Source organism: Berghia stephanieae, chromosome 3 (assembly GCF_034508935.2).
Source record: "Berghia stephanieae isolate SIO BIC M18660-M18661 chromosome 3, UCSD_Bste_1.3, whole genome shotgun sequence".
NCBI classification, from domain to species: domain Eukaryota; kingdom Metazoa; phylum Mollusca; class Gastropoda; order Nudibranchia; family Aeolidiidae; genus Berghia; species Berghia stephanieae.
This window is the reverse complement of record NC_088362.1, coordinates 89,345,852-89,370,851: the sequence shown is the minus strand read 5'-3', so window position 1 is coordinate 89,370,851 and position 25,000 is coordinate 89,345,852. Positions and strand designations below refer to the sequence as shown.

At 38.1% G+C, this 25,000-nt stretch overlaps 1 protein-coding gene across 3 annotated transcripts in view; it reads right to left on the bottom strand.

Annotated features, from left to right (window-relative positions):
- Positions 1 to 25,000, bottom strand: part of LOC144968777 (uncharacterized) — a 58,036-nt gene that overhangs the window by 17,646 nt on the left and 15,390 nt on the right. For all 3 annotated transcript variants that reach the window (XM_078907440.1, XM_078907441.1, XM_078907442.1), the window contains 3 exons: positions 24,150 to 24,349; positions 8,667 to 8,890; positions 1,270 to 1,446 (listed from right to left, as the gene is read on the bottom strand). In XM_078907440.1, the coding sequence (XP_078763566.1) occupies positions 1,270 to 1,446; positions 8,667 to 8,890; positions 24,150 to 24,349 (601 nt within the window). The remainder of the gene's footprint in view (positions 1 to 1,269; positions 1,447 to 8,666; positions 8,891 to 24,149; positions 24,350 to 25,000) is intronic.

Genomic DNA, 25,000 nt, shown 5'->3' with positions numbered 1-25,000 from the left:
ACATTGGCGTTCACTCAAATACAAAACTTGGCAATAAAAAGAATAAACAAGATGGCTCCGTAACAGAATCAAGAGGGATGATGCACAAACATCATTTTTAGTCTCGGATGAAAACAGTAGCCTAAGTGGAGGATTGATTCACAATCTTATATAGCTAGTAAACAGTTATTATCATTCATTCGTGCATTTCTCTAAAAGAAATGTTATCCCACCTCTTCCATTAGAAAACACATTGTTATTTTTTTTTACCGCGGAATAACTCACTCGTAAGCTCGTGAGTTATTTGGCGCGTTAAAAATAACTCATTTAATATACCCAAACCCGTGAAAGAATCATATCATAACACTCATATTTTTCATTTCGGTTTACTTTTTCTTTCTTTTTTTTTCTTTTTTTCTTTTTTTTTTTTTTTTGTTTGTTTGTTTGTTTGTTTTATTGTTTATGGGCTTTTAATTTGTTGTCTTTAGTTATGTATGTGCTTTTTGTTGTTGGTTTTTTTTTTTAGACGATGACTTTGTGCTCTGTGTGTGTGTTTGTGTTTGTTTGTGTGTGAGTGTGTACGTATGTGTTGGTGTGTTTGTGTGTATTGATGCTAAGCGTTAAGCGTTAAAATACTCACCTGTCCATATCAATTGTACCAACTCACGAAGATAAAGTTTACAGTTTATTTGGGAGAGAGTGAACAAATCATCTCTTTGGGAGTTGTGTCCAAAACTGTATAACAAACAGCCTCGTGACGTCCACCTTATTCATTCTATTCTTACTATTATTAATTTGAAGGTATGTTAACCCAACGCAATTCTATGAGCTTGTTTCCACATTGTTGTAATAGACAATATTTTGCGTTGTTTTGAGAACATTTCCATTACAACAATGAGCCCATAACAATTTGGTTTATTAGATCTGCAAATAGGTAAACATCAACTCTATTGATTGAATGAGAAAAAACATAGTTTATAGTTGGATTGATATATTTTAGTGAGAACTAATTAACCACCTGGCGATCTAAAAACAATAACAAAGAGCTGATTGTAGTCAAACTTCATTCCTTCTTTAAACATTTAAGGTTACACATAGTTTAGTTTTTGAAACGGATGGTCTGATTAGCAGAACTGGTGACTATTTACTTAACCGTATTCAGTCTATATTTTTTAAGATATGTATATTAATGAAGTTTAATACAAAATTGTCAAAAACAAATAATAATAATAAAGACAAAACAAAGACAATAACAACTACAGCAGCATCAAAAATAAATAAAAAACGTACCATTTTTCCGGCAAATTCGACCACATTGTGAGACACGTCTCCAAGCGAAACGACAAAATCCGGCCATCAGCTGACCTATATTAGCCAGACAAATTAGTGTAAGCGGTATCCCCACTATGGCGTATGGAATGCATACTAGCTTGCCAGCAGTCGTTTTGGGTGTGATGTCCCCGTAGCCTGCCATGATAATAAATAACATAATATTAGGTTAAAACAGGACAAAAAGGTGAAGTTCATAGGATGAAAGTGATATAATGTGTTATTTTGCTTAGCGGTATTAGGCAGGCTGTACGTCATGCCAACATTTTTTTTTGTATTTACAATAGAACAATAGGTAAATAGATAATAGGAGCGATCTATATTCAGGTTTTCGTCTAACCGAGTCATCGATCACATGATTTGTGGCTGTCCGAGGTGTACATATATGCAGGTCTGACATCCGAACCCACTTATGAGCCTAGTTTAACATTGTTGTAATGAACAATATGTTGCGTCATTTTTTTTTTTAGATTTCCATTACAGCAATGAGCCCATAAGGAATTGGGTTATCAGACCTGCAAATAAATTCACGTCGTCGCTGTCCGTCAAGCTGAATAAAATGACAAATATTGTGATGTTGGGTATTTCGAAAATTGTGAACACTTTTTACTATAAGGGTCAGAGCACTTGATGGACGCCATTATATTTTTATGACAACTTACAATATCAGTCACTGCCTTTAATTAGGTACTTATCCACACCTGGTTCGATTGAAACAGTGTACATAAAGCGAATTACCAAAGGACACAATACTGGAGAAGAGTTTTGCGCTAATTGAAACCCATCCGGTAACTTAGGTAAGAGATTAGGTAAGACTTTTTCGGATGAAATGACGATCAACACATGAATAGAGTCGAAATACTGTTCCGGAATGTAAACCTATAAAAACAGATTTCTTGGAGATTAGACTTCGAGTAACACCTTTAAGCACGTCAATAATATTGATGATATGCGTATCAGTAAAATACCCATCAGTTCAGCCCACCAGACCGACACACAAAATCATATGTAGCGAGAACTAATCGCTCAACTGACGGGCTTAAAAGAACAGCAAAGAGCAAAGTGGCGTCAACTCCATTAGTTCTACACAATGCTAGGCAGCGAAAAAATAAAGCTGAGAAGAAGGAAATTAATGATTTCTATTACATGCTGAGGAAGAAATAATAGAAGCAAAATCGGAAATATTAAAACCAAGGATTCAAATAATCGTCACTGTGCGCTAAACGGTATAAACTATTGGGCTATATATGGCTCTAAAAGTCTACTTTCTAGATTCTTCCGAAGCATTAAAATATAATTTTTCATCTGGTAAAACAAAACATTCAAATTAATGTCTATTTATCTGTTTATTCTAGTCATTACTTAAATGCGATCTACCCCCAACCCCAATTATTCAATACGCTGGTCGATAGTTTTTCGGTACATTAAGGTTAGATAAGGGTTGGTTGCATGTCACTCTCGTGATGATTAGAAAACCGTGTCGGGATTTCTTGGGTTATAAAACAAAACATGCATTATGTATCGCACACCGGGCCTTTGAATGATGAACCAGAACGAAAACTCCCAATGGAGTGATTCCGCTGATAGTGTCAACACGGGGAAATACCTGATATCAATTCCATGCTAACTGATTTGCTCCACAACAATAAATTAACGGAGATGTGCCTTCTGTACTGTCGTACACTGGCTAAACACCTTTATTTCATTTTGGCAGAAAAGCAGCACTTCTTATATTAATTGATTAACAAAAGTTGATGAATTTGAAATGTTGGTGTACCACAGAATTCTGAGAATACCGTGGATCAGAAAGAAATCAAACATTCTGCAGGCCAAAGGTCCAGAAAACTGTTTGCTGAAGTTAAAAGGAGAAAACTGACCTTTATGGACACGTTCGGAAACACAACACCATCCAAAAATCACTGCGAGAGGGAAGAGTAGCTGGGAGAAAGGCACGAGGCAAAACAAGAAAGTCCTTGATAGAATTGTGGAGGCAACAACTGGCAGCAGCTTCTTATGGTTCACACTATTATGTTATGACGATCGACCCAATCAGCAAAGTCCGGTCCGCATTCGTGCACCGTCGCGAACCCGCCTGGTAGCATCGTCACAACACACCTTTCGACTAGATGCTCTGCCGTTTCGGGTTCTTGCCCACAGCGTGGACATATTGGACAGGAAGTTAGATCCCACTGATGTAACGCACCGGCCGTTACGCAGCTCCTCGACCGAAGCCGATTTGCAGCTACCCAGTGTCTCCTCTTACTGGTATCAAAGCCTGGCAACTTCTCACCAAGCTTAGAGGAGTGTAGGTCCCCGCCCCCACGAGGGATTGAATTCGTCCAAACCGACTTCCATCTCGTATGTGCAGCTCTGTCCGTAGTCAGGGATTCTGCGTACAAGGGTTGCCGGGACTTATTTCGGCTCGAAACGGGGGCACCGTTCATTATGCGCATGAGAGGGGTATCCCCATTCCCTCTCTCTTTGATCTTACTCAGTCAGTTTCTCGTAATGGTCTCCCTCCGGACATCGGGGGGCTGGATCGCTGCCATTACCGGGCCCCATTCTCTAGGGGTTGTTGCTAGCGTTCCCGACACTATGTGCATCGACTTGCGAAGTTTTACATCCACCTTCTCAACGTTTCTGCTTCTACCCCACACTGGAGCGCAATACTCCGCGGTGGAATAGCATAGTGCCAGGGCGGATGTTCTCAGGAGCGCTTGGCTAGCGCCCCAAGTCGATCCCGCCAGCTTCCTCAGAAGACTATTCCGCTTCTCTATCTTCCGGGCAACCCCTTCGAGATGAACCCGATAGGTAAGGCTGCGATCCAACGTCACCCCTAAATATTTTGGACGCGGCTCATATGGGGTGGCTGGTCCCCGACTAGGACATTCAGTTTACGGATGTGCCAACCACTGTATAAGTGAAATGCAGTGGCCACGGTTTTTGAAGTGTTCATCTTCAGGTACCACTTGTCAAAGTAGGATTTGAGTCTGGTGACGTCCTCGCTGAGTACGCTCTCGAGACGGGTCCACACTTTACTCTGAGTAACGAGTGCCCAGTCGTCTGCGTATCCCAGCCTCAGGGAGGAAGTGTTCGGCATATCGCTAATGTAAACGTTAAACAACATTGGCGCAAGTACCGACCCCTGAGGGACCCCATTCTTCAGTTTCCTTACTTTGCTCGTGGCGTCTCCCAGCGCGACGTGGAATTGCCTTTCCCCTAAGATCGAAGAGAACAGCTTCAATGTCTTTTTGCATCTTATGATTTTTGCAAGTTTGAGCATTAACCCATCGCACCAGACCGTATCGTACGCCGCTGATAGGTCTATAAGCACAGCACCTGTTTGCTGTTTTCTCTCGAACCCGTGCTCAATATGCTCTGTAAGGGCAATGACCTGCTCCGTGGTGCACCTCCCTTCCCTGAAGCCTGCCTGCTCAGGTGGCAGGGCAGCGTCTAGGACCGGCCCCCATCGGTTTAATAGAACACGCTCCAACAATTTGTAAAGACAGCTCAGCAGCGATATGGGTCTGTAACTGTCTGCCTCCTTCGCCGGCTTCCCTGGCTTCAGGATGGCAACTATCTTCGCATGCTTCCACACTTGTGGAAGCTTTCCATTTGCAAGGATGTCAGACAATGCCTCTGCTAGCCAGGCCCGTGCCCTGGGGCCCAGATGCGTCACCATATCGGGATATACACCATCTATCCCTGCTGCTTTGCCGTTCTTTACTTCGCTAATGGCTGCACCCACTTCTCGGGGACTGAACGGGGCCGTCCAGTCCGACTCCTCCGCAGGTAGCGAGTCCAAAATCGTACGGTACGCCTTGCGGACACCGCGCTCAAAAGCCTGATTAGGGACCCGCTTACTACGGTTCTTAATATTCTTGGCAATTGTGTCTGCCTCGCATTCCGGTACAGCCTTCGCGAAATTCCGATCTGGGTCCAATTTCTTTATCAGACGCCAAGCGTGGCGGCTGGAGTGTGTAAAGTCGAGACTTTCCACGGTCTCCTGCCACCGTTGCTTCCTTCCCTCTGCCAGAGACTGAAGTAGTCTATTGGCTGTGTCCTGGGACTGGGTCTGCTGGTACTCTCGGTACAGCTCTTCCGACTCTGCTGTCCAGCAAGGGGTGTAGAATTTCCGTTTGCCTCGTGGAATAGAGCGTTGAGCGCTCTTAACCAGTAGCCTACGAAATCTGGTTATATTCTTGGACTTGGGAGGAATGGCAGGGCAGACCTGCTCGATATAGGAACTGAATTCCTCCCAGTCAGCCTTCCTGGAATTCCATCTGCAAAGTGGGAGAGACTGCACCCTCGGTATTGTCACCCCAGCTGTGACAAGAACCGGCCTGTGCTGGCTATGCGGAAAGTCCCCGAGGACTGTCCGCTTCACCTGCAGCGGTTCACCGTTCGCGCTTTTCGTTACGAGGGTGAGGTCTGGAGTATACTCCTTCTTATGGCGGGTACCCCGGAAGGTACCCTTGGCTGTAGGATCGTACACTAGGTGTAGATCATTACAGTCCATCCATGAGCGGAGTTGTCTTCCTGCCTCGTTGCAGTCTCGGTAGCCCCATTTGTGATGGTGGCTATTAAAGTCTCCCAGACAGATGGAAGGATGGCTGACCACCGGTACCGGTGGTGTAGTCCAAGTCGCTCTAGGTGGTTTGTAAATATTATGCAAACACAGTCCACCTACTTCCACGGAAATTCGGTTCACCCCATTGCTGTCCGTTACGCTCTCAATGACCCTTACCTTCGATGGCTCTTTAGCGTAAACGCTAACCCCTCCTTTGAGCCTCGAGGTGTCCTCGCGTTGGACCACCGTATAGCCTGGGATCTGGAATCGGGAAGATTGCGCGCCTGAATAAAGGTGGGTCTCCTGTAAAAGGAGGATATCTACGCAATGAACGGCCAATAGCTTTGATAAAAGCTCATTTTTTGCCATACTCTGGCTCTCGACGTTCAGGGACAATATACGCGTCAGCTCGCCATCCCCGCCGTCGCATTTTCCGATCGGCAGGCCGCGAATCGATTGATGCATGGGACGTTTGCTTTTTTCTCGGACGTGCCGACGACCCTGGCGACACGAACGCGGTATTATTTGGCTAGGCGGCAGACCGCTTCGCCATTGACGGGACTGATTGGGACTCGACATAAGGATAATAGTGTGGCGCCCGGGATAGGGCTGCTATTCGGGCACCGGGTTTGGATCAAATTTAGTCACACACCGGGGCGAGCAGCTCATTTGGCTCGTTGGCTCGATACCCGGGATGGTCTCGTGACGGTCGACCGGGGTTTACACCTTTGCCCTCCCGTGTGCCTCAAGCCCCCTCACCAACTGCAAGGTAAAGATCCACGAGGGGAAACAACTGGCAAAAAGATAATCGACTGCCCGGTAATGGCCCTTGCGCGTGAGGTATGGCGTTCTATGACATTCAAACTCTGAAGGGGGACGGAACTCCGGTAAGGTAAGGTCGGATAACTCCCAACTTGTCATTAAGTGTATAACTAAAGACTTCTTTGGAAACGCAGGTTTCTTACGTTTGACAACGTGAGGGTCATTTAATCTATCAATAAATGGATTAAGTGTTTGTTTTTTTTTTTTTGCCAAATTTTGACAATAGGATTCAATAGTCGTAACGTCACTTCCTTCCTAATGACGCATGGTAACTTAGTAACACTGGCTCTAAACTATCGGAACAATGGCGGAGCCCGTATGAAATATTTCTCCGGCTAGCATAAAAGCGTATCCAGAGGAAAAAAACCTCCAATAAATTTGATCATTTTTGACTTTTACACATTCTGATCAAAAGGCATATGAAAATGGAATGAAAAGTTCTAGCCAGCATGAAGAATAAAAAGTAATGATTTTCTTTGTTTAGAACCAAGATGGCCGCCGTTGCCGGGCGCGTGACATCAGACTACTGAATCCAATTGCGTTGTCTTCGTGTATAGCTCTGGGCTCATATGGTACATCACTAGAATAACTCGCAAACGGACCTATTTCGATGCCGTGATGTGTCTTGTATTTCCGGGCCTTTCTTTCCACCCTGAGCAATGATTGGGTAGCTGAGCGTAATAATAGAGATGACACAAAAGACTGGTGTCCCACTCACGGTATGGCAAATAATAATTAGTGTCCTTTTCAATCTCTAAAAATTCTGGCTTCATGGATCTCATGACTCAGAAATATCACACTCTAATATACCATTTGCAAAAAGAATGACTTCATAATGAAACGAAACAAATAAATGAAGTTCGAAGCACAAAGCACGAAACAAACGAAATACCACCACCGAGTCAAAACAAAAAAAAAAAGAAGAAGAAGAAGAAAATAAAAACACATGTATGCTTATGTTTTGGTCCTTGGACCAAAAAAAAACCCCAACAACTTGAGCATTTATATAGCGCAAATCCATTTAACGTGCTCAAAGCGCTTTACAGGGGATCCCTAGTCAACAGCAACAGTTAACATGTAGGAAGAGACATGACGCTGTAAGGCGATTTGCAATTTTTACCGACAGCGACAACGCTGTTAATGGCCCCCTACTCATTTTACACCTGAGCATAGTGAGACTGCAATTCTTTCTCAAGAACTTAAATACGCGCTACTTCGAGAGCGACTCGAACCCAGGACCTTCTGATCCGAAGTCGAGTGTCATACCACATGACCACATTGCCGCACACAAAGTCAGGATATGCTAGTGCTATTTCTAACTATTTGAAGATTGATTTCTGTCTCCAAAGGAAAGGTGGGGATGAGTACACAATTCCTTTTAATATTTCTATTAAAATTTTATTATTAATTTTATCACATGTTCTTTGAAGGTAAGTTCAGGCTAATATTTGATATGTTAACATTTTTGAGATTCCTAATCAAAAAAATATTTTTAAGCATTATTTATCTCTTAAAAAATATATTAATTTTGTACATTTACAAAAACCTATTTATTTCTTGCTGGCAACAATGTTTTACTTCAAATATTGATAATCAAAAATATAAAAATATTCCAGGCCAATTGTTTTGTTTTGTCAATGTAAGGCTTGCAAAACGTTGAAAACTTGGGCTTTTTTATATAGCGCAAAATCCACTAAACGTGCTCAATGCGCTCTACAGGTTGCACGAAACAGTCCAAACAAGTAGAAAGAAAAATACAAGACGATATGGTAGTTAAAAATAATCAGCCGACCAAGACCGGGGATCGAACCTAAAACCTTCTGATTACTGGTCAGACGCCCTACTGCTATACCACAGAGCATAGCTTGTTTTTATTTTGGATAACTTTTCTAGTATTTTCTTTCTGCTTTGTTTAGCGCTGTTTCATACAAACTTTTCATAATTTTTTAATTTACACTTCGCTTACCTATTGAAGTAATGACGGTTGTTGAAAAGAGCAGCGATGCTGGTATCGTCCATTCCTCTTCCTTTTTTTCGCTAATTTGAATTACTTTATACTCTCTGGAGACTTCGCGAATAAGTTTGTTTTCGTACTCTTTAAGGATTTCGAGAATTTCCCGAGACCACCAGACAGGATGGAGCGTGTTGAAATTCACTGTTTCATTCCACATTAGATTCACATATCTTCTCCTAGAAAAAAAAAGAAAATTATTTTAAATAATTAATCATAAACAGTGAATGGGGGAATTTCTATTCAATATAAATAATGTTAATTCTGAAGACCGTATTTTATTATAATCATCAAATGAAAAGGCTATAATAATATTACTGGGAAAAGTTTCCATTTTAATTATGAAACTAGCTTCATACTTAACCTCGGGGTCAAGTCTACACAAGACTTTTCTTACTTTAATTCTGAATGAATTTGTGTATGAACACATTTCTTTTTTTATATTTGAGTGAAAATAATCTGACGCAATGTGATGTACCTGAGAAATTGGTTCCCTACCTTTTTTTCAGAGATCAGTGCTTTGAGAAAATCCTCTAAGGTAAAGTTAACCGGTTTTACTCGATATAAATTTCTACAGTTCTCCAATATTCAACCCATCACGGTAATAAAATATTTCAAAGTCACAAATCCGGGAGCAGGCACTGATGATAGATAGCTGTTTGAAAAAGTTTGTATCACGAACCAGTGCCAGATAAAGCTGAAAGAAAAATACCAAAAAAAAATATCCATTAAAAAAATTAACATGCCTCGACTGGGGATTGAACTTCAGGCATCCTGATAACCAATCAAACGTGCTACAATTACGCCACAGATGTTGCCCAAAATCAGGAAGTATGAGGTTCGATCTTATGTCGAGGCAGGCTGGTTTTTGTATTTTCCTTTTTGCTTGTCTGTTCCATGCACACCGTTTCAGATGATTATCTTACACCAGTGCTTGCTCCTTAATTTGTCGCCCCATCAACCTCACAAGTTGCGTAAGGAAATTGATGTCAACACCAGACTTTCTTGGTACCTATTTTTTTAAAAACCCTCGCAAACAAACTAGCAGGCTTCCGATCGAGCAACTCCTCTGAGGATCAAGTAACATAATTCTCATAAAAAGTAGAGAGGCTTTCCAGGAAAATAAACAAATTACTGTATAGCTGTTTGGATAGATATGGCAAAGGCATTGACACAGTATAGAGGGAAGGACTGAAACTTAAACCCAAGCAAATTGGACAGAACGTTCACTTCATTACATGAAGTAATGGATTTCACAATATTATACTAACAACCGGAAATCAAGGGTTCATGCTGATGAAATCCACAGCCGCAAGAAGATATTTAAACAGGTAGTTCGTCAAGGAGGCCTTTTAAGTCCAAAACTCTTTCTAATATTTGTCAATGACATCGTAAAGGACCTTCCACGTAATGTACACGGAGCAATGTATGCAGATGACCTTGTGATCTGGTACTCTGAAGAATATACCACATCCCAGCAAAATTAGAAAACTGGACAAAACATTGGCGCATCAAAATAAACGAAACTAAAACCACATACACCATCTTTAGCCTTTCTCCCAAGGACCAAAGGATAACACTAAAAATGAATGGTCGTTCACTTTCTCAAGAAAATAGTTTGGAGTCATCTTTGACAGAAGATTGACCTGGAAATCACAGACAAGTGAAGTTGAGGCCCAAGCCGAATCACGACTCAACCTTATACAGAAATTACCTCCACTTGGGGAGCAGATGTTTTTATACTTCAAAACATGAAAACTGGAAGGATCAGGCCAGTTCTTGAATATGAAATATCTGCATGGGGAACCACAGTTGGATCAAACTTTAATAAGTTCTACAGGATTCAAAATCAAGCGTGTAGAATTATCACTGAAGGCATGTGATCCACCCCAGTCTAATACTTGAATCAACTTTCCACATCAACGCCGTTGATGATCGTCTTAAAATCAAGGAATTGACACAGGTAGCCAATTATAAAAGTTCCTGACCGTCCAATAAATACAAAAATGACACAGCCAACTAAAGGAAGACTGAGGAGGAAGAGCTTCGCCCACCAAGCAAAAGCACTGGAGAAAGAACACATAATTGACAGGCTGAAACCGAAAGAAATCATAAATTTCACCAGAATCCCAATCTGGAAAAGACATAATCTGCCACAAATATGCCCCGCTATTCCGCAAATCGAGAGGAAAGACACTCAGTCCCAAGACGAGAGAAGACATTACACACTGCTATACCTATACACAACATTTCCAGATGTCTGTATTAGATTATACACAGGCGGCTCAGCTGAAAATGCTATACGTAATGGAGAAGCAGAGATATACATAAACTATCCAAATGGCATAGATGACAAATTCCCTTCAGCAACAGGACTAGACTCTGCCAACTACAGAGCTGAAGTAGAGGCATTAAGAGAAGCTACAACTTGTTTTGCAAATAATCCAAACACAACACAGAAGATAATAATCCTAACTGACACTCTCACTGTTCTTCAGAAGCCACAGACCTCTGAGTTCAAAGATAGAGAAATAGAAGGTTTTATCAGATCCCTAGATTTAATATCCAGATACCATCACCAGGTCCTTCAATAGATACCATCTCATTGAGGCACTATAGGGTACTAAAGTTGCAAATGAACTCTCTAAGGAAGGAACCAGATTACTACAGGGGGGAGGGGTGCTTCATTGTATAAAGAAACAAAGAACATCAAAGATCCCTGTTCTTGACTTGTTGGAATGAGCAGCATCCGAACTACAACAGGACTGACCCATGTCACCAGTTGACCAGACAAGATCAGGTCATAATCTTTAGGATGCGAACTGGTCATAATAGATTATACCACCACTTTCATACCAAACTCAAGGTGGGAACTGCAAGTCAATGCCCTAAGTAACAGGAAGTATGACAGTGATCACATCCTACAAAATTACCCAACCCTCTCTGCCATTAGTAGAAAATACTGGCTTCCAACAGCCTCAATCGGCCTGAGGAGTAAGCTCACGGGAGTCTTTGAGGATCTCCAGAGAACAGCAGCATATCTGGTGGAGAGTAGACTTACCATCTGAGTGAACGTGAAGAAAGAAGAAGAAAAAGAAGAAGAAGAAGAAGATTTAAGTATTTTTGTGAATGGCTTTTATTCAGAATCGATTGAGGGGTAGAATAAAAGATTCCTTCTTACACACTTGCATTTTGGAATTCTGACTCGCTGGCTACATTATATATATATATATATATATATATATATATATATATATTATATATAATATATATTATAATATAGCGAGTGTTTTATGAGTATATATATGCATAATTCCAGTTCACTCGTTTTGACAAAGCATGTGGGTCTTGGTGATGCAGTGCTTTTGTTCATGAGAATATTAATGCGTCTACATTCAATCTAAGAGTGTGTATTATAGACTACTTCTAAAAGCATATGTTTAAAAATACATGATGTTTCACAATTACGAAAAATGACAATTACAACTCTTCATTCATTAAAAACTTGATATCTTGTAAAACAAAATTGTATATTATTAAGATAATTTACCCTTAATTTTTACGTTTTGTGCCTAGTTAAAGTAATGGTGTGTTCTGCGAAAACCATGGCGCAGTAACAATCAAATGTATTAACCCTCTCCTTACCAACTCTAGGAAAATCGTCACATTCGTTAAGATTCATTGAACATTTTTCTTTTTCAAATTTGTCTGGTACATCACAAAATTTGAAGAAAATCTTTTTATAGCTATAAGAAATTAATGCTTTTTTGTAAAGCTCGTCTTATTGAAGTAAATTATGGAATGGCAAGTTATTATCGCTTTTGAGTTTGTTTTTAAAAAACAAGTTTTGTGTTGGGTATGTATGACACTTCGAGAAAAATCCTGAAAATAGTTGGTATGGAGAGAGTTAAAACGAATTTCTGTTGTTATAATGGGTGCTTGGCTTCTAGCGTAATCGGTTGCAGGCTGTAATTAGTTTACATTAGACAATTAGGCATCCACATCCGATATTTACAACACAATATCAACACCGGCGTATACCAATACAAAACAAGTATTTTTTTTCCATTTTGGTCAGTAAAGTTGTACTTCAAATGTCGATCGATTCAAATGGCTCTCAAATTGTTAAAAAGTCTCAAACACAGGACTTTTTTTAAAGTTAAAGTCTCAGGTTTGGTTTTTAGAAGATGGGGATTATCTAATTCAATCGATATTTGAAATAAGAATTTTCTGGTTAAAATGGAAACAAAATGTGTTTGTCAGAGTAAGATGAACATGTCTGTATTTCTCAGTCAATGCCTTTTATTATGAGATCGAATTTCATATTTTACATAGAGCGGCATATCCGATTATTGAGTAAATGCAATTCAGTTCTTTGATCAGTGACTGAATGATAATAATAATAATAATAATAATAATAATAATAATAATAATAATAATAATAATAATAATAATAATAATAATAATAATAATAATAATAATAATAGCTACATCGATCCACAAATATAGCCATAATAATTACTTTCTATTTGTTAAGCTTACAACAATAATTGCTCGCATCTCTTTGGATATGGCACTTATCTGAACCCGGGTTTTATATAGTGCAATACCCACTAAATGCGGCGAATGTACGTTTCAAGGAATCTTCAATCATCAGCAACACTGAACATGTATGATAAGACATGACTCCTGTAAGGCGCTTTTACATTTCTTTGACAGAAACAATATTGTTATTGGACATCTACCCATTTTGCACATGCGTACTGTAAGAAACGTAAATATGTAAGTAAAAATCCTTTTTTTCTAAGCATACAACTTTGTTTTGCCAAGAGAGGGACTCAAACCTGTGACCAACATGTTACAAGCCGAGAGTTATGCTTCCAGACCAAAAAGCCTTTTTCATGTGATCATCAATCGTTTTCGTCATTTAAAAAAAATACACTTGAAAAGCATTAAATTCTGTTTTTTCCCAAATATATTATCCTTTGTAAAAAAAAAAAAAAGAAAAGAAAGAAAGAAAGAAAGAAAGAAAGGTTTTGATGAGCAGTAATTCCGAACGTCTCCATATCAAACAGAGAAGGTTATCCTGGACTAAATATTAAAACCCAATCGTATACACAGTGAATGGATAACCCTGAATAAGGTTTTTCACTTCAATTCCTTTAAAGTAAAAATGACAAATAAACCACCTTTGTCACCAAAAAAATAAAAAATAAAAAAAAAAAAATAAAAACCGACAACAGAGGAAGTACGGTATGACACAATGAATAAAAATCATCAAAAGGTGAAAAAAGAGTGACAGGAAAATCAGATAAAATTTTCAAAGAATCAACTCGTCGAAGTCAGAACGTGTCAGCCTGAATGGATCGAGTACTCGCAAGGAGATGGGGTAATTAAACCTTATATATGTTATGCTTGTTTGAGATCTTAGACATTAAAAAGGAACGAAGTTAAGAAAACAAAAAAATAAATATTACAACGATGCTTGTCTGTCCCAACTGGGCACAAAAATATCTCAGACCTATGTTTATCGAATTATCTTACTATTAACTGCACCAACAAGACTATCCCCTCATTGAGAAGATATCAGTTTTTACGGGAATATGATGGTGGCACGTTTTCAAATCATAGACAGTAACAGGCAGCCCACCTAAGATGAATGTATGAATAATAATGGGGAAATATAGTAATGATAATAATAATAATAATAATAATAATAATAATAATAATAATAATAATAATAATAATAATAATAATAATAATAATAATAATAATAGTCACACACACACGCATAAACACACACACACACATATTGTTGCCGAATAGTTGTAGAAGAAAAACAAAAATACGGTAGTCCTTCAGAGCCGTTAGGTCCATGGCCCATGGAGCCCGAGTTTATCCCGGATTCTATAGATAGTATGCGCTTGGCTAAGAAGCTCATAACATTGCCATCCGGAAGTATAAAGAACCAACACACAAAACTGTGTGTATCCATGAACGTTTATAGTAGAGTTAATACAGTTCAGTGAGCATTACTCATACACGCGGATGGCAAAAAAAAAAAAAACAATAACAAAGACCTGAGTGATATCATCTTCGAACTATCTATAGATGCTGTGCGCTTGGCTAAGAAACTCACAACATTGCTATTCGGGAAAATAACACACCAGACCAACACACAAAACTATGTGTAACCTTGAACATTTAGTCTGATTACTACAGTTTAGTGAGAATTACTCGTAAACATTGATGGCAAACAAAAAAAAAAAAACAATAACAAAGACCCGAGTGACGTCAACTTCGTTCTATCTATAGCGTGAAACGGACAAGAGCAATTTGCTTTCTATCCTTTGGGGAGGACGCTAGTCTATCGCGAAGTATTTTTTGCCAGATCGAACAGACCCCTCATAAAAAAAAAAAATCCTCGACTGCACTCGGAATCGATCATAGTTCCGTTGCGCGTGAAGCGAGGGCTCTACCAACTGAGCTATCGGGACTCCCAGTTGTGGAAGAGTGTGTGATAAAAAAAATTGAATTTGTCTCCGCTGGTACATGGGAGTACTTAGAAAGTGTATTGTGGTCAATTTGATAAATAACTATGGACACTTTGGTATAACTGAATAAGGTCACCACTTCCCTTTCTGTATTTTAAAGAACGGAAGGCTAAGTATTTAATAAGGCATATTTTTATGCTTCGCTCAAAGGTTTTGTTGTCTGTCGGTGAACATTTTCTAAAACAATTGACTGCCGTTGGAATAAGGGGCTCCAAATACAATTACTATATTCAAGCATGGGTCTAGTGGCCGATTTGTATACTTGAAGAAGCATGATAACTGGTCCATGAGAGTACTAAGAGAGCGTATTGTGGTCAATTTGATCTAAACTATGGACACTTTTGTGTAACTGAATAAGGTCACCCCTTCTCCATTCTGTATCTGGGGGTCATTTTAGATTAAAATATATAATGTCATTCCATATAAATAATGTTTGTAAATCTTTGAGTTTTGAATCAATAGAATATTTCTTGTCAGGAAGTTTTTAACTGAAAATGTTACCAAAATATTAATGGTTTCTTTGGTTTTATCAAAACTCGATTATTGCGATTCCCTTTTGTCAGGTCCCCTGTTGAATTTAACTGGTAAATTAGAACGGGTACAAAATTCAGCAGCCGCATAATATATCAAAAAAGAAAATTCAGCCATATCACCCCACTTTTGGAAAATTTCCCCTGAATTCCTGTCCGCTATAGAATAGACTTCAAAATCGCTTAATTAGTTTTCAAATGCCTCAACAATTTAGACCCTCTTTATCTCTCTGAACTTATGAACCTCGAATCAGAAATCTTCGATCATCACGCGACACCACTTTATTATCTGTACCAAAAAAATAAGTTAAAATCTTTTGGTGATCGATCTTTTCAATGTTATTGCTCCAAACTGTGGAATACCCTACCCCAACCCATCAGAGAAATCGAGAATATCTCAAACTTCAAATCTGCTTTAAAAGCCCACTTTTTAAAAAATCATTTTACACCAGCCGATTGTAATGTTTGTATACTATTATTTAAGCCATTTGTGTTTTGATTCAATATTTCATTTTGACTATACATATGAGCGTAACGTAATTCATTATCTGTAAAGCGCTTCGAGGTGTTTGATTTCATGGAAAGGTGCTCAACAAATTATGTCTTTTTATTATTATTAATATTATTATTTATTATTATTATTATTTATTATTATTATTATTATTATTATTATTATTATTATTATTATTATTATTATATTATTATTATTATTATTATTATTATTATTATTATTGTTATAAAGATGGGAGGGCGAAGTATTTATTAAGGCAATTTTTTATGCTTCGCTCAAAGCTTTTGTTGTCCGTCGATGAACATTTTCTAAGACAACTGACTGCCGTTTGAATAAGGGGCTCCAAATACAACTACCATATTCAAGTATGGATCTAGTAGCCGATTTATATAATTGAAGAAACATAACTTTCATTTAAGTTTTAAGTTCTTTCTTGATTCTTTTATTTTTCATCATTTAATTTGTTCCAGTGTAATGGAGAAGGCAAATTTTTAAAATCAATTTTTTCACCTGTCAATGTTTTCGAATATCTTTTACATTCTCCACGGTATAAGCTGGCCTCCATACCATTTTCTATTTTTCTTATATCTTGTTCTTCTTCAAAATATATACATAAACCTATTGAATTTCCCTTTTCTCCCCCAAAATGTTATTTCAATCGAGTGCCAGTTCTTGTGCTGAGGCATACACAAGAGGTAACAATGATTAGTTGTGGATGTTATACAAACAATTTAACAACAAAATAATCTTCCATATTGAACAAAAATTATATATCGTTGGGATATCGATGAATGAGTGAATCTCATAACATAACATAACATATGTTATAGGGCGAAATGGGATAAAAACCCTTGAATGCCCTTAATATTAAATTGATTGAAATATTATAATAATGATACACGTGGTTAAGATAGTATAACAACTTAAATGTACTCATGAATGTGTGATGGACAAACATATATCTTTAACCCTGACATGCAAAACACACACACACGCACACAAAAACACACACACACATACATTCATACATCCATACATGTAGAAGATAACCATAATAAGGTTACAAGGCATGATATATACATACAAGATTGAAAGGCATGTCAACAGCAGTGCAAACAAGCATCATTCGTCATATATAAATATCTCTTCATATAATTCCCTGTCTACTAACACCTTGAAATAATCCATAGATTTTGCATTCTTTGTTTCAAATTTCAAATTGTTCCATTTCTGGACAATACGAATACCGAACCAATTTTGTCTTATGTTTGTTTTGCATCTAGTGTTACAAAATAATAGTAATGCGGTTCTATTGGTGGATATGTAATTCTTCCTTATTTTCGCTTATCATTATCAACAGTTTGAAATGTTCGAAATTTTAGTTGCCTCTGTTCTTCATGTCATTATCTATTATTACGATTCGACGGTTCTTAAACGTATGAAACTGCTTTGTTAGATCGCAGTTTAGACGTTTTCTTTGGTATCCTGGGGCATTCTCAACATTTCAAACACAAGAATAGGAAATAGTTTCTTTTTATGGGTTCTTTGACTTAGAATTTTGGATTCTTCTATAATGTTATTTTTATCTTTATGCTATTTTTTAAAGATCGCCTGGTCCATATAGCTCTGTTGGTAAAGCACTCGCTTCATATGCCTAATTAGGTCAAGTCGATATTGTCCTGGGTACAGTTGACGTTTAATCTGATTCTTCTGTCCAGTCGACAATGATTGGATACTTAGGTCGATTAGATCTGAAGGAAGTATTTTGCTTTATATCATCATCCTTCTAAAGGGCTGCATTTGTTGAATCCATATAGCTCTACGCCGAGATGTATTCCGGCTCTATGGGCTCTTTTAGTTATGAAGCACCACCTTCTTCTAAGGCTGTTTGTTAAAATCATTATTATTATTAAATCCTATTATAGTGTAAGGACATTTGTTTTATAAAAGGGAAATGGGAAACCCAAACCATCATGAATACTAATGATTGCTAGTGAAGCTTGGGAAAATATTTCTGCTTTCATTTACAACCGTCAACACATTGAAAGGTGTCCATTGTTTTGAAGTCAGCACATTTTGAAAATGTCTATTGAGCTCGAAAATCTCACAGATTGAGGGAGATCATTCCAAATCGTGGGTCCGAATTTCATAAGAGATCTATCGCCAAAATATTTAAGTTTAGTTTTAGGAGATGCTAACAATTTGAAATCGTGGGATCTAAGATTTCTCAGACTCAGAGGAACGTACGGTTGGAGTAAGTGTTGAATGTAGAGAGGGACATTTTACTCAAATACACCAAAGTAGACAAGGGCTATCTTGTATTCAATTCTAGTCCGGACTGGCAGTCAGTGGAGGGTTCGAAGCATGGCCTTGGTATAATCGTAATGAGATTTTCCCAGGACGAAAATAGCCGCACAATTCTGTACTCTCTGGAGCGTATTTATTTTGTTAGGGAGACCAGCGAGCAGTGAATTGCAGTAGTCTAGACGTGACAAGACCAATGCAGAGAAAAATTATCTTCAAGGTGTTGAAAGGTAAAAACGACCTCATCTGTGATATTCTACGGAGCTCATAGTACATAATTTTCACATTATTGTTTATATGCTGATCCATAGACAAAGAACTATCCAGAATGACACCCACATTTTTAGCCTTTTCAGAAATAGAAATACCACAATCAGTTACAGTAAGTGTATGAGTTGAACATTGGAAAAACTTTAATTTTTGCTGAGTTCCTATCAAAACAACTTCAGTTTTGTCCTCATTCAACAACAGCTTATTTTCAAGCATCCAACTTTTGATGGAGTCACAACAATTTTCTAAATAACAGACAAGAGAGATCATGAGGAGAAGCAGATTTATATAGATGCGTGTCGTCAGCATGCATGTGGTATCTAACAGAATTGGAGCGAATTACACTGCCTAATGGTAAAGTATATAAGGTATAAAGGATAGGGCCTAAAACCGAACCTTACAGGACGCCATATTCTATATAGACATCGTTAGAAACTGTGCCATTTACACTCACTGCCTGTGACCTATTGGCGAGATATGATTTAAACCACGAAAGAGCAGTACCAGAGATTCCTAATCAGAATAAACCCTATCACATAGGACTGAGTGATCTATTGTGTCGAATGCCGCAGATAGATCTAACAGCGTAAGGGTAGATATATTACCATTATCATTTACCATCAGCATGTCATTTACGATCTTCAAAAGGGCGGTTTCAGTGCTATGATGAACAGGCTCGATAAGATTATATGAATCTAGATGATTCTTTAGCTGCTTTAGTACTACTTTTCCTAGGATTTTAGAAAGAAAAGGCAAATTAGAAACAGGGCGGTAATTTTTCAGATGCTTTTTAAAAAAGAGGAGTGACGATTGTTTTGTTGTTTTTGTTTGTTTTGGGGTTTTTTGTAGCAACCTGGTACAGCCCCAGACTGCAATGAGTTATTTATGGTTACAGTAATAGGTTCTAAAAAACAGTCAAGACATTTCATGAAAAGAGTAGTCGGTATCTGGTCAATGGGACACGATTTGGGTGGTGAGGCTAATAATTTATTTCACTTCATCAGATGATACATGATTAAAAATACTAAAATCAGGGATACGTTTTGGGTTCTAACATAGTGCAAATTTTCCTCATCGTTTTTAACAGCCGAATGAAGATCTAGTTTGTTTCTTATAATTTTCACTTTGTCTGAAAAACACTTGGAAAAAGCAGGATGTTTTCTTCAGGGATATCGTTTGGTAAATGGTTATTATCAACTGTATTCTTCATTTCTTTAACCGTTTGAAAAAGAGCACGTGTGTTTTTACATCCGGAAATTTTATCGGCAAAGTAAGTAAGATGATAATGATGATGATGATGATGATGATGCTGATGATTATGATGATGATGATGATGATGATGATGATGATAATGATGATGATGATGATGATGATGACAATGATGATGATGATGATGATGATGATGATGATGATGATGATGATGATGATGATGATGATGATGATGATGATGATGATGATGATAATGATGATGATTTGAAGAAATGTCAGAAAATAGAAAAAGGAAAGAGAGAAAAGAAAAAGAAAAAAGACAAAGAGAATAAAAGAATTGAATATTAATGAAACAAACAATCAATCAATCAGCTATTCAATCAATGGGTTTGGAAACGCAAATATTGGCTGTTTCCAGAAACAAAGGTGAGTCACGTATCAATGATCGTACTCTTTCATTTAACGATAAACGTCAAATAAAATGGAAAGAGAATGACTATCGATTTTGTAAATAAAGCAGCAGGTTTTAACAATTTGTCGAAACTCAGGCAGCATATTTCTTGTTAATCTCATTCATTTTTGTAAACAGTGCAATCCGGTTTACTGTTTCGTGAACAATCCCCAGGGAATGCCCCTTTTTTTCTTTTTTTTTTGAGCATCAAACTGTCGCAAATTGACATTGGTTTGTAAATTTTAATTCGAATATCGATATGTGTAATAAAATGACATGTTACTTGGCGTCAAATTATTTGATTTGAGACTTTATTTAAGTCTTTATTTAAGACTTTTTGACAAGCCATTGGTCAAGATCAGTATGAAATAAAAGGTTACAGACAACACTGAAGAGATCTGTTTTATCATCAAAGAACATGGGCTAGCTAAAAATGAACTGTGAGCCTTACTCTTTTATATGCTTGAGCATATGACATCATTGAATTGAATAAGGTGTGCGTATGTTTGTGTGTGAGTGAGTCCGTGTGTGTATGTGTGTATGTGTAGGTGTGGGTCTGTGCGTGCGTGTTTGTGTGTGTGTGTGTGTGTGTCGATGTAGTGTAGCGCTACAATTTTGGACTTTAAAAAAGCCAACAAAACCTGCGTGTACGTGGCCCCCGTCCAGCAGTAGCAGGCATAGCCCAGCAACTCGTATAGATGTTGATGAGACACGCTCAAGCCCAAGACCTATCTGTTATGATACTGGAGGCTTGTCACACTGTAATAGACTCACTGATGGTTGCTCAAGCTTTCTTGGTGTTGGGAGTCATGTCAGTGTTACATATCATTTCATGCCATTTTTCTGATTTTTCCAATGATATTTCGGAAATTAATTAAGTCCTCCCCGATTTGATTGGTGTCTTCACTGAATTGATCTTCATGTACTTGTCATATAGTTCTTTGCTTTCGTTTGTCATAAATGGGATGTATTCCACCCCTGGGTATAATATATTTCTCTGCAGCTGTCCATACCATCCTCTTGAATTGTTGTGATTTCATGTCAAGACCTAGTAAGAAATTGTTATGCTGTTGACCGCAGAAGTTCTTTCCAGAAGGAAGTAATACATAATGTAATGATTAATTTATACAGCGCACAGAATCCGCAGAGTGCTCTAAGGCAGTAGTTCTCAAACTTAGTTGGGTCATCGCCCCCCCCCCACTCCCCCTAGTGCTGGGTGACTCCGTCCACGCCCCCCCCCCCAGCCCCCCACTACCATCACACTTTTTTCATCATCAACAGAAAATGACAAGGACAGACAATGACAAAAAGATAGTTTTGTGCAATATTATTGTGACTCTCTCTCTCTCTCTCTCTCTCTCTCTCTCTCTCTCTCTCTCTCTCAAATACTGTCTCACTCACTCAATGACACTAAAAAGAATGCACCAATGCATCAGCTTGGTGGCCATCCCATTTATAGTTATGAATTTGGCGTGCGTCCATGGGTTTGTCAATGTTTGGGGTCATGGATGTCAGCCGGAGTCGCAGATCCCCCTAAATACAGTCAAACCTGTCTAAAACGACCACCCGAGATCAACGACCATAATAGTGGTCGTTATAGACAGGTGGTCATTATATACAGGATTAATGACGGGAGGGGGGGGGGGCATGTACACAATCTTAGCCTCGTCTTATTCAAAGCATTGGAACCTATCACCAAGTCATCATTTATTATTGTTGTTGTTACTGTGATTATTATTATTATTATTTATTATTATTATTATTATTATTATTATTATTATTATTATTATTATTATTATTATTATTATTATTATTATTATTATTATTATTATTATTATTTTATCTGTTTTATAGTAATATAGAGATAAATTATAGAGAAAAAAAAAACTCAAGGGTGTCAACAGAGCTGGTCGTTATATCGAGATGTCACTAAGGCAGGGTTGACTGTACAATGTTGAAACGGAACTTTGAAAGAATGTGTGTTACAACGCTGAAACCCTCAGGACAGAGATGAAAAACAATTTAGTCTCTTTCCAACGTGCAGGAAATTTGCAACAAAATGCTGCTCTCAACCAGAAATCTTGGTACTCTTCCAGCTTAAACAGGGGCTTTAACTCGAAATCATTTTGAAGCTCAATCAGTTCATCTTGAGTTGTGGATCCAGGCAAATCGTCAATATTAAACTCCTATGGACTCAGGATCATGCTGGTACATCGAGAGTCAGGAGGTCTCATATCAACTTCAATTTTTTCAATGTGATCTGTGAAGATCCGAATGTTGCCATCAGAGATATTATGCTCTGCAATGTCTTTTGAGGTTTGGATATTTAGTGAAGTAGATAAAAGGATTTGCTGTGAAGCTGGATATAGCAGATTTCGCTTGGATCATGTTGACGTCATTACCTTGTAACTTTACTGTAGATTCAGTTCGTTATATTTTCCGTAGTTACTTTGACTTTGATTTTGTTGAGCTGTTCGGTGATTGGAGAATTGACTGACTGTAAAAACTCAATATCGGAGTTTAATAGTGCAAATAATCGAACAAGACAGTTCCCTGTCGAAAGCCATCGAACCTCTGTGTGAAGCAGTAACCTATTGAACTCCTCATCATTCTCCACGCAAAGATGTTTACAAAGGCGCGTATTGAGGACGAACGATTTTAAATGTTCATGCAATGGCTGGGTAAGATTTTTAGCCACACGATGTTGTCTGTGAATTTCACAATGTACTGATAAAATGTTTGGCAAAGCCACGATAGCACCCTACCATGGCAGCTGTCCCATCTGTGGCACACGCTCTAGCGTTTGTGATTGGAATTTCCTATCATTGAATAAAAATCGGGAACAGTTTCAGACAGAGTTGCCCTCTTGGTGTCTGTAATTAAGGTGCATGCGAAGAGAAGCTCTTGGCAAACGTGATTGCGTTGTGTAAAATGATCATAGATCAGCTTAGAGTCGACTCGTCCATTTGAAGGCTGAATTTGGTCACTTTCAAAAGCTGAATCAATTGACCTCAGCTTCTCCCACCATTTCATCAATTCGCCTTTGAATCGTGCTGTTACTTCAGGATAAAGCCTTCATTACTGGTTCATGATATTTGTGTAAAACAGTCTTTATAACCTCCCGTATGGCTGGGGCAAATAACGTTTCACCTATTGTGTAAGGTTTGCTTTAAAAAATCAAAAGAACTGCTTGTATAATTTTGCTTTCATCCCCCCCCCCTCCAGGGGGCAATATCGCCCACTTTGAGAACCACTGCTCTAAGGGACTACACACACAAAACGCAAATATTGATACTACTCAAAAGCCTGCTTGAATAGGAATGTTTTCAAAAGTTTCTAAAAATTTATTTTTAAATCTAATTTGTTTCACACTTTCGAGCCCCGACAGAGAAATATTTTTCATCTAGAGATAGTTTATGAGAATATTAATCAATCGTTTATTTTGGAATCGGATTGGCCTAGCATGTGGATACAATTCAAGAAGTCCAGAGAGATAAGATGGCGGTGAAGTAAATGATATGCATTAACTGTTTTGAGAGGCAATAACAAGGACATGCACTTTTTGATGGTCTGTGAAGGACTACTTTTTTATTTTTAAAATTCACCTACCTTAATACATCCACTACTTCAGATTTATTCTCTAACCCAATTGGCTCTAATGCAACTGTTATTGTTTTCAATGTGACATTCCCCTTCTCTGCTGCAGCTGCGTCCATCTCCAGCCATCGAAACAGAAACCCACCGGCAGTCGCGTAGAGAAGCATCACAAGAATGAGACCAATGTGGGACAACATGAACACGAGGAGTTTCTGGAAAGACGAAATCAACAAATTAGAGAGTTGATGAACATTTGAAATAGTTTGTGTGAACAAAGCAGGAAAGAAAAATATAAGAAAAAAAAACTATGCCCAAAAAAATCAGTCCACCTCGACTGGGGATCGAACCTCAGACCTCCTGACTACAGGTTGTAAGAGGTCTGTGGTCCGATCCCCAGTCCAGGTGGACTGATTTCTGGGGTTGTTTTTTTTATATCCTGTTGTTTTTCTTTCTTGTTTTGTCTGGCACTATTTCATAAACACTTTTTCAGGTCTATAATCATCTTAAACAAGTTCCTGCTTCATAAATTCACAATTAGGGAGCAGACACTAGAAAAGATAAAAATCTGAAAGGTGTGTCTGAAACAATACCAGAAAACGCAGAGAATAACATACAAGAAAAAAAATCACCTAAAAAACTAAAACTAAAACATGATATATCGGGCCATTCTCACTTTTAAATTGCTCTGTAGCATCTAGTTGACCCCTGCCTAATAACATCTTTTTGAAGCGGTGGTTCGCATTTTTTTTTCTGATTTGTCTGCAATTGTTTCATACACACCAGTTTAGATTAGAACATATCAATTATATTATGTACTTTTCAAATCAAGAGACAAACAAAAAGGAAACATTATGACAACAGCT